At 59.3% G+C, this 13,237-nt stretch overlaps 1 protein-coding gene across 2 annotated transcripts; it reads right to left on the bottom strand.

Moving 5' to 3' along the window:
• Positions 1-917: 917 nt before the first annotated feature.
• Positions 918-12,253, bottom strand: EIF4B (eukaryotic translation initiation factor 4B). Of its 2 annotated transcripts, none has more exons than XM_059491220.1 (15): positions 12,215-12,253; positions 8,949-9,086; positions 7,371-7,579; positions 6,227-6,343; positions 5,978-6,032; positions 5,665-5,808; positions 5,160-5,270; positions 4,908-5,075; positions 4,092-4,326; positions 3,576-3,694; positions 3,287-3,497; positions 2,689-2,756; positions 2,327-2,417; positions 2,176-2,230; positions 918-1,678 (listed from the first exon to the last, which is right to left on the bottom strand). In XM_059491220.1, the coding sequence occupies exons 1-15, from the start codon at positions 12,225-12,227 to the stop codon at positions 1,601-1,603; spliced, it is 1,812 nt and encodes a 603-aa protein (XP_059347203.1). In that variant the 5' UTR covers positions 12,228-12,253; the 3' UTR covers positions 918-1,600. The 2 variants fall into 2 exon arrangements, with proteins under 2 accessions (XP_059347203.1, XP_059347204.1); XM_059491221.1 differs by having other exon boundaries at positions 2,327-2,414.
• Between the last annotated feature and the right edge of the window lie 984 nt (positions 12,254-13,237).

Genomic DNA, 13,237 nt, shown 5'->3' with positions numbered 1-13,237 from the left:
GTGCAGGGGGCGTTGGGGTGCAGGGAGGGGATTGGGGTTCAGGAGGGGAACTGGGGAGGGGCTTTTGGGGGTGAAGAAGAGGATTTGGGTTTGAGGTTTTCGAGGCACAGAGCGGATTGAGGGGCCGGTTCGGGTCCCCTTCTCCCGGCCCTTGGGGTCCTCCCCCCGCCCCCATCCCGGCCAGGACAGACCCCCCTTTGTGGGGCTGGAGCCGCCGGGGGGGGGGCGCATTCCAGCGGTGGGGGAGGCGGTTCCAGCATTCCAGCGGTTGGGAAGAGCCGGGAAAGAGGAAGGGCCGGGAGGGGGGGGGGGGGGGGCGGCATCCCAGGGCTCGGGGCTGTGCCCGCGTCCCCAATTAATCACCGTTAATTAACGGGGGCGGAGGAGGAATGGAAGGAAGCAAAGAAGTATCAGGATGAAGGTGAAGGAGGAAAAATTAAAAAGGAGAGGAAGAGGATGAAGAAATAGGGATGAGGAGGAAGAAGACGGAAGGAGGAGAAAAGCGAAGGAGGAAGAAGGAAGAATGGGAGGAAGGACAGAGGGAAGGAGGAAGAAGGAAAAAGAAGGAAAGAGGAGGAAGAAAATGAGGTGGAAAGAGGAAGTTGAAGGGGAAGTAGGAGATGGAATGATGGAGAGGAGGAATAAGTAAGTGGAAGAGGAAAGGGGGGAAGAGCTGGAGAGGATGGAAGGAAGGGGGAGGATGAAGGAGGAGAAAAAGCAGGAAGAAAGAAGGAATGAAGAAGGATGAGGAAGGAGGAGGAAAGATGGAATGAGGGGAGAGAAGGATGCAAGAAGAGAAAAGAAAGCCCAGAGAAAGGAACACCAACGTGAGGACAGGAAATTCCCCCTGGGGGGCTTTGGGAACTGCCCTGCTCCCCTCCAAGGTGGGGAGGAGTAGGGCACAAGGATTTGGGACCTTTCTGATCTTTTTCAGCTCATTTTATTGGAGAAAACAAACAGCCCCCAGCCTGGGGGAGAACCCCAAAACTCCCCCAGGACCTCCCAAAACCTCTGGGAAGGTTCTTTTTACACATTTTTACAGCCCACCCCAAATCCCAAAATCTCAGAGTATCTTGAGGTTCTGGGGTGGAAATCCAGGTTTTCCTCTGTAAAGGGCAGGGTTTGCATCCCAAAAATTGGGTGGGGGAACTGGGAGGACACCTGTGAGCAGGAGGATGATGAAGGTGTCCAGGGGGAAATCAACATTCCAGAGGTGAGGAAAATGGGGGGCAGAGGGGGATCCCAGGAGGGGGGATTGGATGCCTCCCAATCCCTGTTTTGGAGGGGCTCCAGTGAGGAGGGGGTGGGAGGAAGGCCAGCTCTTCCTCACCCCTTATTCCATGAAAAACACAGAGGGGAGGGCTTTTCTTTCAAGAAAACTCTTGGAATTACTCCTCCCGCCCCCTGTGCTGATTTTGGGGCGATTCCCATTCGTTCATGGTGTTTTTTTTTTTTTTTTTTGGGATTTAAGAAGCTGTAGCTGAGGGAATTGATGAGTTTTAGGCTTTATTTCCGTCTCGCCTGGATCAAGGTTGGGATTTTTGGGAATCTCCGGAGGTTCCCGTGGCAGCTGAGGAGGAGGAGGAGGGGGAGGAAGCTTTTACTCAGCTCCTTCTTCATCATCACCTTCATCCTCCCCATCCATGGAGAGCGCGGCATATTTGCTGGCGTGGCTGAACTGTAGGAAAAACCAGGAAAAATTCCCCAAAATGGGATGTGAGTGGGATAAAACTCCCCAGGGGCTCACACATCCCAAAACCAGAGGGTCACAGCCTCCCAAAAGGGACCACAGAAATCCAAAACTGCTGGGGAGGTTGAGCTGGGAGGGCCAGGGGGTCATTGTTGAAAAAAAATTCCCCAAGCCCCCCCCAAAAAAATCAAGATTTGCATGGGGTGGTGAAGACCCCCAGGGAGTCATGCACCCCCAAAAGAGGTTTCACACTGCCCAAGGCTGAACTGTGGGGGTGGGCAGAGAGAGGGGGACAGTAAAGCAGAAAATTCCCCAAAATATCCCAAAAAATGAGATTTGAGAGGTCGAAGTCCCCTGGGGGTTCCCTCACCCCAAAGAGGGGTCCCAGCCCCTGCTGGTAACTGGAGGCATGGGGCATCAGTTATGGTGAGATTCCCCAAACCCCCCAAACCCGGGATTTGAGGGGGGTCCCCCTGGATCCTTACAGAGGGGGGGTTCTCCTCCAGTTTCTTTGGCTCGTGCTCCTTCCGGGGGTCCCTCCTAAGGAGCAGAGGTCAGAGGTCAATTTCTGGAAAATTCCGTGTGCCCGGGGGGGGTTCCCCGGTTCCTGAGGGGGTTTCGGGGTGGGGGTCTCACCTCTCAGGGTCCCCCATTCCTGCAGGGCCACGGCTGCAGCTCCGGCCCTTGGAGCTGCTCTCCCGACCCCCTTCAGGCTTCAGCTCTTCTGCTGGGAAAGGGTGGGGGGGTCACAGCCCCCAGAACCCCCTGAGCCCCCCAGCAAGGCCTCAACATCCCTGGAACCCCCTCCCAACCCCCTTTAAAACCCCTCACAAAATGCCTCAACCCTCCCAGATCCCGATACCAACCTCCCCCCAAGCCCCCCGCAAGCTCCTCTAAAATCCCCCAAACACCTTCTGAGCTCCCCAAGTGCTCCCAAGACTTCCCCAAATCCCCAAAACCAACCCTGAGCCTTCCCAATCCCCTCCTCCCATTCTCACCTCTCCTCTGGGGGGTCCTGGGGGGGCCCCCATCATCTCCAGGGGGGGTGGGGCCAGAGGGGCCCCCACTGGGGAGACAGAAAAGGGGGGAGAGGCATCAGGGGGGGGGTCCCTGGAATGGCCCCATTCCAGGGACATGGAGGAATGTTGGGATAGGGCCTGGGAATGTTGGGGTGGAGCACAGGAACATCCCCAAGCCACAGAAAGTTGGGATTGGGCACAAGAATGCTGGGATGGAGCCCAGGAAGGTTGGGATGAACAGAAGAGCCTCCATGGGCTGCAGGAGTGTTGGGATGCACCACAGAACATGGGGATGGGGCACGGTAATATTGGGATGTGTGGCAGGAGCATCCCCAGGCCACAGGAACACTGGGATGGTGCACAGGAACATCTCTGTGATACAGGGATGTTGGGATGGGCCTTAGAAAGGTTGGGATAGGCAGCAGAAATGTTGAGATGCACTACAGGATCATCCCTGGGAATGTCAGGGTCCCCTACTCCCAGCTCTTGGGGTCCTCCACTAGGGAAAAGCAGGGAGCCATGGAATGCTTTGGGCTGGAAAAGCATCCCCCAGGCCACTCCTTCCTGGGACACTCACCTGGTTGGGGAGGCTTGCTCCGAGTCAGAGCTCTGGGAATTGCCGGGGGGGTTCTGGCTGCTCCGCTTCATCCAGGCGTTCTCCTTGGGAGGCGGCGCCGGCATCACCTTCGGCTTCTCCTCCCGGGATTTGGGGGGCGGTGAGGGCGGCTCCTCCTCTTTTCCTAGGGGCTCATTTTCCAGGGATTTCTCGCTCTCCCTCCTCCGTGTGGCTGGGGGGACACAAAGCTGTGTGGCAGCTGCTGGCTGCCCCGGGCTGGGCGCCGCGGCCGCCCCGGACCCCGACTCACTCCGGCCGGTGGGGCCGGAGCCCGTGGACGTTCCTGGGGGTCCTGCGGGGCCGCTCTGGGAGGATTCGCTGCCTGTCCGGGATCGCTCCTGGTTCTCCTCGCTTCGCCAGCTTGGATGCCTGGGACAGGGTGGAAACAGGATCAGGGGACTGGGAAAGGGCTGCCCCACCCCACTTTTCCCATAGGATGAACATCATCCAACCCGAACCACTTCCAAGGATCATTGCCACCCATCCCGCTTTTCCATGGGGACCATTCCCTGTCCTGCCCATCTCTCTGTGGGGATCAGCCCCGAATTTCCTGAGGGATCATTCCCTGCCCATTCCCCCCTTTCCCAAGAAACCATTCCATATCCCCTCACCTTTTGGGTGGGATCATTCTTTGTCCATCCCATCACTACCAAGCGATCATTCCTTACCCATTCCATGTTTCCCAAAAGACAACTCCCAACCCTTCCCACCTTTCCCAAATGACCATCCCCATCCCATTCCCTCTTTCCCAAGGCACCATTCCCACCTTTCCCGGGGCCGTCTGTCAATCCTCTTGTCGTCCTCCAGCTGCCGCTGGAGCTTTTCCTGCTCCTTCTGGAGCCGCTCCTCCACCTCCCGCTCCCGAGCCGCTGTATCCACAGGCTTGGCCCCCCCGAAGATGGAAGCAGCCCGGCTGGACTGGGCAGCGGGAGCTGCTGAAGTTTCCTCTTCCTTGGGAGCACTCCGGGGCTTCAGGTTGAGCTTCGGTCTCTGGGTGGGACCTGGGAACGAGCCAGGAGATCATGGTGGGCATTGATCCCACCTGCAACAGTGCTGGGACTGACAGCATAATCCCTGTCCCATCCTGCCATTACCAAGGAATCATCCCCTTTCCCAGCCCACCCTTCCCAAGGGATCATTCCCACTCTCTCACTTTTTCATGGGAGCATTTCCATCCTAACCCACCTTTCTTGAGGGACCATTCCTGTACCATCCTGCCTTTCTCAAGAGACCCTTCTCCCCCCATCCCACCCTTTCCAAGGGATCATTCCCATCATATCCCACCATTCCTAAGGGACCACTCCCTATTGCTCCCACCTTTCCCACAGGATCATTCCCACCATATCTCACCTTTCCCAAGGGATGACTTCCTATTGCTCCCATCTTTTCCACGGGATCATTCCCATCATATCTCACCATTCCCAAGGGACCATTCCCTATTGCTCCCACCTTTCCCACAGGATCATTCCCATCATATCCAACCTTTCCCAAGGGACCATTCCCTATTGCTCCCACCTTTTCCACGGGATCATTCCCATCATATCAAACCATTCCCAAAGGAACAGCTCTAGTCCCACCCCACCTCTGTCCTCACGGCGGAAGTCATCCCGGCCGTAATCATCCCGGGAATTCCACCGATCCATCCGGTCATCCCGCCGGTCATAACGATCCTCATAGCCACGGTAGTCATCGTCCCGGCGGTACCCGCTTCCAAAGGCTCTCCGGCCGCTGCCTATTCTGGAATCATAGCCTGGGGAAGGAGACAGATTATCTGAGAGTCACTAGGGATAATGCAGCCCACATTCCCAGTGACAACAGTTTTGGGAATTCCCACCTCGGTCGTAATCCCTGCTGCGGTCGTCGTAGCGATCCCGGCTCCCAAAACCACGATCCATGTCCCGCCGTGGCCCGTCCCGATACCGGTCATCGTAGCGATCACGATATCCTGGAAGCAGGATGGGGTTTTACTGGGATAGGCACAGATTCCACGAGAAAGGAGGAAAATCCCAATACTGCTCCATATGGGAAAGGAGGAGGCCCCATTCATCCTTACAAACTGGGAATGAGCTCAGGTGGGAATGAAGAGTTTTGGGAATGAATGAGCTTGGAGTTGGAATGCGAGCTGAGAACAAATGAGCTCCAAATGGGGAATGAACAAGCTCAGGGTGGGACTGAGTTCTGGGAATGAATGAGGACCAGATGGGAATGAACAAACTTGGGGTGGGAATGAGCTCAGGTGGTTCCTAATCTCAGGCTGAGCAGCGTCAGGTGCCCCTAGATCTTGGGACACAGGGGAAGGAGGGAGTGCCTGGAATGCTGGGCCCGTTCTCTTCACTCACTGTCCCCGAATCCATCGTCGCCCCGGCGCGGGGGGTAGTCATCGAAGGCATCGGGAGCAGCCGGACGCGCGCGCCAGTCGCTCTCGAACCGCTCTGAGTCCCGGAAGCGATCCCGGTCTCTGCCGAAGCAGCGATCATCCCGGTCTGCCAGGAGCCAGGGACACGGACAGGGACAAGGAGAGGCAAAAGGAGTGGGAAAAGGAATCAAGATTAAAAGGGAAGGAAAGAAACAGGGCAGGGTCAGGGCTGGGCCCTTGGCCACTCTCCCTGAATCCCTACCCTGCCTGATCCATGTCTTCAGCTGGACGCTCACCTTTATCCTGAGCTTGATCTGCCACATCCACTCGTATCCTTCTGTTTCCTAAAGACTGGGAACAACAGTGGGAAGTGAGTGCTGGGCTGGGAATTCCCTCCCCATATCCCACCTGACCCTCCCCTCTTCCAGCTGGAAGCCATTTGCCCTTTTTCCCAAGACTCCAGGCCCGTGTTCAAACCCTTCTCCAGGTCCTTGGAGCCCCTTTAGGCCCTAGGACGTGCTCTTGGAAGCTGGGATTGGACTCACCTCTTCATTGAGGCTCAGGGCCTGGAACAGGGAATCAATATCCTCGAACTCCGCGTATCCGAAACCTTTCAACCTCTCGGGATTGGTGGGTTCCCGCGGGAGCCGCACGGCGCTGATCTGCCAAGGGAGGGAAGGCAGGGAAGCTCACCTCAGGATCTTGGCTTCCAAAGGGGAATGTGCAAGGGTGGCAGGATCTGGGATGGAGCAACTCATGGATATCGAGGGATTGAGGGGGTTCCTTGTGCATGAGGAGGAAGACAGGGGTCCCGCCCTAAACACTGCAGAACTTTCCAACATTTTTGGATTGAGGGACTGGGAAGAGAATCCCAGCTCTGGCAGCTGAACTGGGAACAATGGGAAGGGCTGGGTATACTCTGCAGGCTCCTCCGTGGGCTCAGGGAAGCAGGAGCCATCTCAAAGCTCATCGCAGAGGAAAACCAGCCCGGGATGTGTCCCGCACAAGTTCCACGTGGACACTGGGTAGCCCACAACCTCCTTTCCCTAGATTCTGGCTCCCAAAGTGTGGGAGCTCCTTGCTTATTCCTGATCGGAGCCCTGGGAAATGTCAGGAGCCACATTCCTAAATGACATCTTAGGGGGTCATGGGGTCCCCAAAGCATCCCTTGAATTTTCCTGGGATGGATTTCCTGATGGGAAACCTCTTGCAAAGCCAAGATCTTGCTTGGACCAAAGGAGAATCCACAACACATGCATGGAATTATATTTAAAGGATGACAAACGCCAAGAAATAGAGAAAAGGAATGAGGAAGGCCAAGGTCAGATGTGGAGCTGGAGAGGGAAAAGCAAGACAGGTTCCAATGGGAATAAACTTGGTTTTTCCCAATTTGTGGTTTTCAACACCTCTGTGTGATCCATGAGCTTCCTGATGCTGTTTTCTTTCCACCTGGGAGCAAATCAGCTGCCCTACCCTGCCCCACCCCCCAGTCTAACCTCCACGCGATTCCACAGGGAAATTCCCCCACTGGAGGCTCCTCAATCCCACTGGATGAGCAGGAATGGCTGATCCATGGCTGGGGAATCAAGGGATTCTCTCAGGATCAACCTACAGACATCCACATCCCAGGGAAACACCCCATGGCAATGGAATAAGGGTGCCATTTCTGCCCTCTGGAACGTCACTCACATTAAGTCCTCGAAAGAAATCCTTAATGGACTCTTCGGTGACATCGTAGGGCAGGTTTCCCAGGAATGCCGTGTACGGAGGGGATTTGGGGAGGCGGCTTCTGTCGATGTTGGGCTCGCGGGCAGCGCGCGGGGCCGTGGGAAGGATGGAGCGGTCGATCGGAGGCGCCCGGTAAACGTCGTCATCATTGCTGTGCCACGTGGTGGAGACTGCGGGGAAAGCCGGGATGTGGGCACAGCCACACGGCCAGAGCCAGCTGCAGCTGACCGGGGCCACCTGGGGCCATCCTGAGCTGGCCAGGTCAGCTGGAGGCAGCAATCATCCCACAGCCCACCCAGACAGAGGCAGCTGGAAGCAACTGCAGGCAGTGGGAAGAAACCGGAGTCATACAGAGGCACCCGGAGGCAACTGCTGGCAGCACCGGTAAATCCACGGAAAAGGTGCCCTGAGGCCATCCAGAGCACCCAAGGCAGGGACAGGCAATCCCATGAGTGGCTTTCCAGGATTCATTCCAGCTTGGATTCCAGCCTGGCTCAGTGGGAAGCTCTGGTGAATCCAGTCCCCAAAACCTCAATATCCCACTGCTGCTCCCCCACTTGGCTGCACACTGAGTCTCATCCCTAAGGAAAACTTGCATGGCTCTCCCAGCTTCATTATTCCCCAAAAACCGAACAGCCAGCGGATTTTTCCAGTTATGGATGCCACTGGCAGCTAGGAATGCCAATCCTGGAGCCTTCCAATCTGGAAGGCAGGAATTATGTTCCAGGAGCTGGGAATGACAGTCTGGAAGCTGGGAATGCCAACCTCAGAGCTCAGAATGGTGCCCAGGGATAGAGAATGCTGTTCCAGCTCTGGGAATACTGCTTCTAGGACTAGGAATGCCAATCCCAGAGCTGAAAATGCCACTCTGGGGACTAAAAATGCTATCCTGGCTCCAGAAATACTGCTCTGGGGGCTGGGAATGTAAATCCCAGAGGTGGGAATGCCATCCTAGCTCCAGGAATACCATCCTCGTCCTGGCTCTGGGGATGCCATCCTGGCTCTGTGGATGATGCTCTGGGGGCTGGGAATGCCAACCCCAGAGCTGGGAATGCCATCCTGGCTGCAGGAATACCATTCTCATCCTGGCTCTGGGGATGCCATCCTGGCTCTGGAGATGCTTATCTGGGGGCTGAGAATGCCAACCCCAGAGCTGGGAATGCCATCCTGGCACCAGGGGCTGGGAATGCCAACCCCAAAGCTGGGATGGCACTGGGGGCTGGGAATGCCAGCCCCAGAGCTGGGAATGCCATCCTGGCTCCAGGAATGCCATCCTGGCACTGGGGGCTGTGAATGCCAACCCCAGAGCTGGGAATGCCATCCTGGCACTGGGGGCTGTGAATGCCAACCCCAGAGCTGGGAATGCCATCCTGGCACCTGGGGCTGTGAATGCCAACCCCAGAGCTGGGAATGCCATCCTGGCACTGGGGGCTGTGAATTCCAACCCCAGAGCTGGGAATGCCATCCTGGCACTGGGGGCTGTGAATGCCAACCCCAGAGCTGGGAATGCCATCCAGGCTCCAGGAATGCCACGCTCACCTTCCAGGTCGTCGGTCTCGTCGGCCCAGCTCACAGGTTTGGGGATGTAGGTGGGGCCCCCCCCGCCCCCCCCATCCTCGGCCAGGAAATCCGTCAGCGTCAGCGTCTTCCCCTTCTTTGGCTTCTTCTTCGCTGCCGCTGCGGGAGCGAGCGGAGACACGGATCAGAGCGGGAACCCGAGTGGGGAAGGGGGGAACTGAGCAGGGAAAGGGTGGGAGTGGGAATGAGAATGGAAAGGGTGGGAATGACAGTGGGAATGGCAGGACAGAGATGGAATGAGAATGGAATCAGAGTGGGAATGGGAGCAGAAACGTGTGGGAATGGGAGCTGGGGCAGGAGGGAATGAGAGCAGGAATGGGTCAGAAAAAGAGTGGGAATAGGAGGGAAGGAGAGTGGGAATAGGTGGAATGAGAGCAGGGACAGGAACAGAGGGGGCAGAGGGGACAGGGGACACTGGGGTGGGACACAGGACACTGGAAAAATGGGACTGGGGACAGCAGGGTGGGACATGGGGCACAGAGATGGGATACGGGACACGAGGAGCTGACATGGAATGTGAGGCGCCAGGATGTAGGACACGAGACACTGGGATGGGACTGGGGACACCAGAACGGGACATGGGACACTGGGATGGGACACGAGGAGCTGGCATGGAACGCGAGGCACCAGGATATAGGACACGAGACAATGGGATGGGACAGAAGACACCAGGGTGGGACACATGGCCTTGGGATGGAGCACAAGGTGACAGGATGGGACATGGGACATTGGGATGGAATGGGAGGAGCTGGAATGGGACAGGAGCCACTGGGAAGGGACATGAAACAGGACAGCAGGAGCCAGGAGGAAACAGTAGAGGAGGACATGGAGCACCAGGATGGGACAGGAGGACCTGGGATGGGACACAAGGTGACAGATGGGGACATGGGATGATGAGGATGGGATGGGATGAGCTGGAACAGGACAGGAGCCACTGGGATGGGACATGAGGTGCCAGGAGGGGACATGAAATGGGACAAAAGGCACCAGGATGAGATAGGAAGTGCTAGGATGGAACACAGAGCACCAGGATGGGACAGCAGCCACTGGGAGGGGACAGGAGGAGCCAAGAGGAGACAGGAGGTGTCAGGATAGGACACAAGGAGTTGAGAGAGGACAGAAGCCACCAAGATGTGACAGCAGACAGTGGGATGGGACATGAGGCACCAGGATGGGACACAAATGGGACATGAGGTACTGAGACGGGACAGAAGGCACTGGGAGGGGATACAGGATGGGACACAGGCACTTGCATGGAATATGGCACTGAGAGACATGAGGTGCTGGGATGGGCCATGAGAGCATCAGGGTGGGACAGGAGCCACCAGGACGGGACAGAAGGAACCAGGAACGGATGTGGGGCACCAGGATGGGATATGAGGAACTGGGATGGGACAGGAGGCAGCACAGGAGGAGCCAAGAGGGGACAGAAGTGACAGGATAGAACACAAGATAGGACATGGGATGGGATATGAGGAGCTGGACATGAGACACCAGAATTGGACAGGAGCCACTGGGAGGGGACATACAAGGGGCCAGGAGCCACCCCTCAGCCCCCTTAATTTGTTATTCCCACTGGAAACATTGTCCCCATCCCACTCCCTGTGGGGACACACCCAGGCACAAGCTGTGACACTCCTGGAAAACCGGGGCATTTCCTGGAAGGTGGCTTTGGATTCACAATTCCCTCCCTCTGGGAGGAACTGCTGCCCTCATGTGGCTCTGCCGCTGGATCTGGGACCTTTCCAGGCAAAAATTGCTGCATTTGCCAGGAAAAATCCCTCTGGGTGGAGCCAGGGGGGCTGGAGCCCCAGAGAAATGGTGGAGTCACCTCGTTCCCCCATCAGGTTTTGGGGAGGTCAATAGGGGTCCCAGGGGAAGCAAAACTGATGGGTTTCAAGGACATGAAAGGGAAAGGCATGGAAAAACATTCCCCTCTTTTTTTTAAAGGAGAGATCATGAATTTTTGGATGGCCAGAGCTTCTAGTCAGATATCCCTGACCAGAGATAATAATAATTAATGAATCAACCAAAGGGCTTTAACGAGGATAAAAAGGGTGGAGGTCGGATTGCTCATAGAATGGCCTGGAAATGTGTTATTCCATGGAAATCCAGCATGGAGAGCACCACCACCGGCAGTGTTTCCCCAAGGGAACTGGGAGAGGGTGGTGGTGTGTTAGACTCCGGGATGGCTTCATCTTCTCCCAGTCCATCATTCCCTCCCCACTGTGGATTTCAGGAAAGTGTGGGGCCGTTCCTGGACTCCTATGGGAATCCCAGCCTGGGATGCAGGAGCAGCTCAGAGCTGCCCCAGGGTGACCCGACCTCGGGCAGGAAACCATCCTGGGACAGGGCTGGGAATGAGGGCAGCACCTGAGGCCCAGGGAAAGCCGGGACAGGGACGGATCCAGGCGGGGTGGGGGCACCTTCCAACGCCCCGTGCTCACCCCGGTACCGGGACCCACCTCCCGCTCCAAGCAGAGCCGGGGATCCCGGGAGATGCTGCGGGATTGGGAATGGAGGGGAGAGCCGGGCTGGAACTGGGGGTGTCTGGTGTGCCCCCCCACGCCGGGACCGACCCCTGGAGGGGCTGGGAGGGGTCACATCCTGCCCCGCCTCCCCCGTAACTGACCCCAAGGAGCCTCAAGGGCACGGCGGGCCCGGGAAGGGGGTCCCGGTGAAGCCCCTGCGGGCAAATGGAGGGGGGGGAGCTTGATCCCACCTCTTCCCCCGAACTCCCGGTACCGGGGCCCCTCCGACCCCCCCGTTCGCGGCCACGTGGGCGCGTCGCCCCCTCCCCCCCTTCCGCGCGCACGCGCCGGGCCGCGCCCGGCGCGCGCACGTCAATCACCGGCTGGGCGCACGCACGTCAATCACCGGCCGGGCGCGCGCGCCCCCGCCAATGGGAGACGGGGGGGGTGTTAGGGGGGCCCGGCGCGCGCGCGTCAATCACAGGCCGCGCGCGCACCCCCGCCAATGGGAAGCGGCGGGAGGGGGGGGGGAAGGGCGCGCGCCCGCCCTGAGGGGACGCGGCGGAGGAGGAAGGGGGGGGGGGGTTCGGTTTTCCCGCCGCTTCCCCCGCTTTTCCCGCCACCGCCTCCTTCCCACCACCATCTCCGGAAGCGGCGGTGCTCGGAGCAGCCCCGCGGCCGCCATCGGTGCCGCCATCAGTGCCCGCGGAGCTCCACGCGGGCCGGCGGGGCCCGGGCCCGCGGCGCAGCGCTCACCTGGGGCCGCCATGTTGGGACGAGGCAGAGAAGGCAAAAGACCCGGATGGCGGCGTCACGTGACCACGAGCGTCGCGCCCTGTCAGGGGGCGGGGCAAAGTCCGGGGGCGTGGTCTGGGCTGGGGGCGGGGCTTGGGGCCGGCTGGTATTGAGGGGGAGGGGCCGGAGGGGGAGAGACCCCCAGGACCCGCGGCACTGACACCCCCGGGCACCGGCACTGACACCCCCGGGCACCGGCCGACACCCCCGGGCACCGGCACTGACACCCCCGGGCACCGGCACTGACACCCCCGGGCACCGGCCGACACCCCCGGGCACCGGCACTGACACCCCCGGGCACCGGCACTGACACCCCCGGGCACCGGCCGACACCCCCGGGCACCGGCACTGACACCCCCGGGCACCGGCACTGACACCCCCGGGCACCGGCCGACACCCCCGGAACGCCCGGCACAGACACCCCCGGAACTCCCGGCACTGACACCCCCGGGCACCGGCACTGACACCCCCGGGCACCGGCCGACACCCCCGGAACTCCCGGCACTGACACCCCCGGGCACCGGCCGACACCCCCGGGCACCGGCACTGACACCCCCGGAACTCCCGGCACTGACAGCCCCGGGCACCGGCCGACACGGACAGCTCCCGGCGCCCCAGGCACCACCCGGGCTGCTCGGAACTCTCGAGCACCGACAGCCCGGACACCGAGACGCGCCGATCCCGTCACTCCCCAGAGCCCGGTACACCGGGACCCCTGGGCACTGACACCCCCGGGATTCCCCGTCACTGGGACCCCCGACAGCAGGAACCCCGCATACAGGCTCCCACCGCCACCGACAGCCCCCGGCACCGCGATGCCCCGCACACCGACACCCGTGGCAGCGCACCGAGACCCCCGATCCCGGCATCTCCGGGCACGTCACCCTCTGGGCACCAACATCCCCGGTCTACTGACATCCCGGGGACTCCCGGACACCGCCACCCTCAGGCACCGCCAGACATCTGCGCCGGGATACCGGTACC

Source organism: Ammospiza nelsoni, chromosome 32, assembly GCF_027579445.1.
Source record: "Ammospiza nelsoni isolate bAmmNel1 chromosome 32, bAmmNel1.pri, whole genome shotgun sequence".
Classification (NCBI taxonomy): Eukaryota; Metazoa; Chordata; class Aves; order Passeriformes; family Passerellidae; genus Ammospiza; species Ammospiza nelsoni.
This window is presented reverse-complemented; position numbering and strand designations above follow the sequence as displayed.

Coding starts and splice junctions, on each gene's coding strand:
- EIF4B (XM_059491220.1), bottom strand. Junction 6,033..6,226: donor CCCTGAGCCTCAATGAAGAG/GTGAGTCCAATC, acceptor TGTTGTTCCCAG/TCTTTAGGAAACAGAAGGAT. Junction 5,076..5,159: donor CAGCAGGGATTACGACCGAG/GTGGGAATTCCC, acceptor CTCCTTCCCCAG/GCTATGATTCCAGAATAGGC.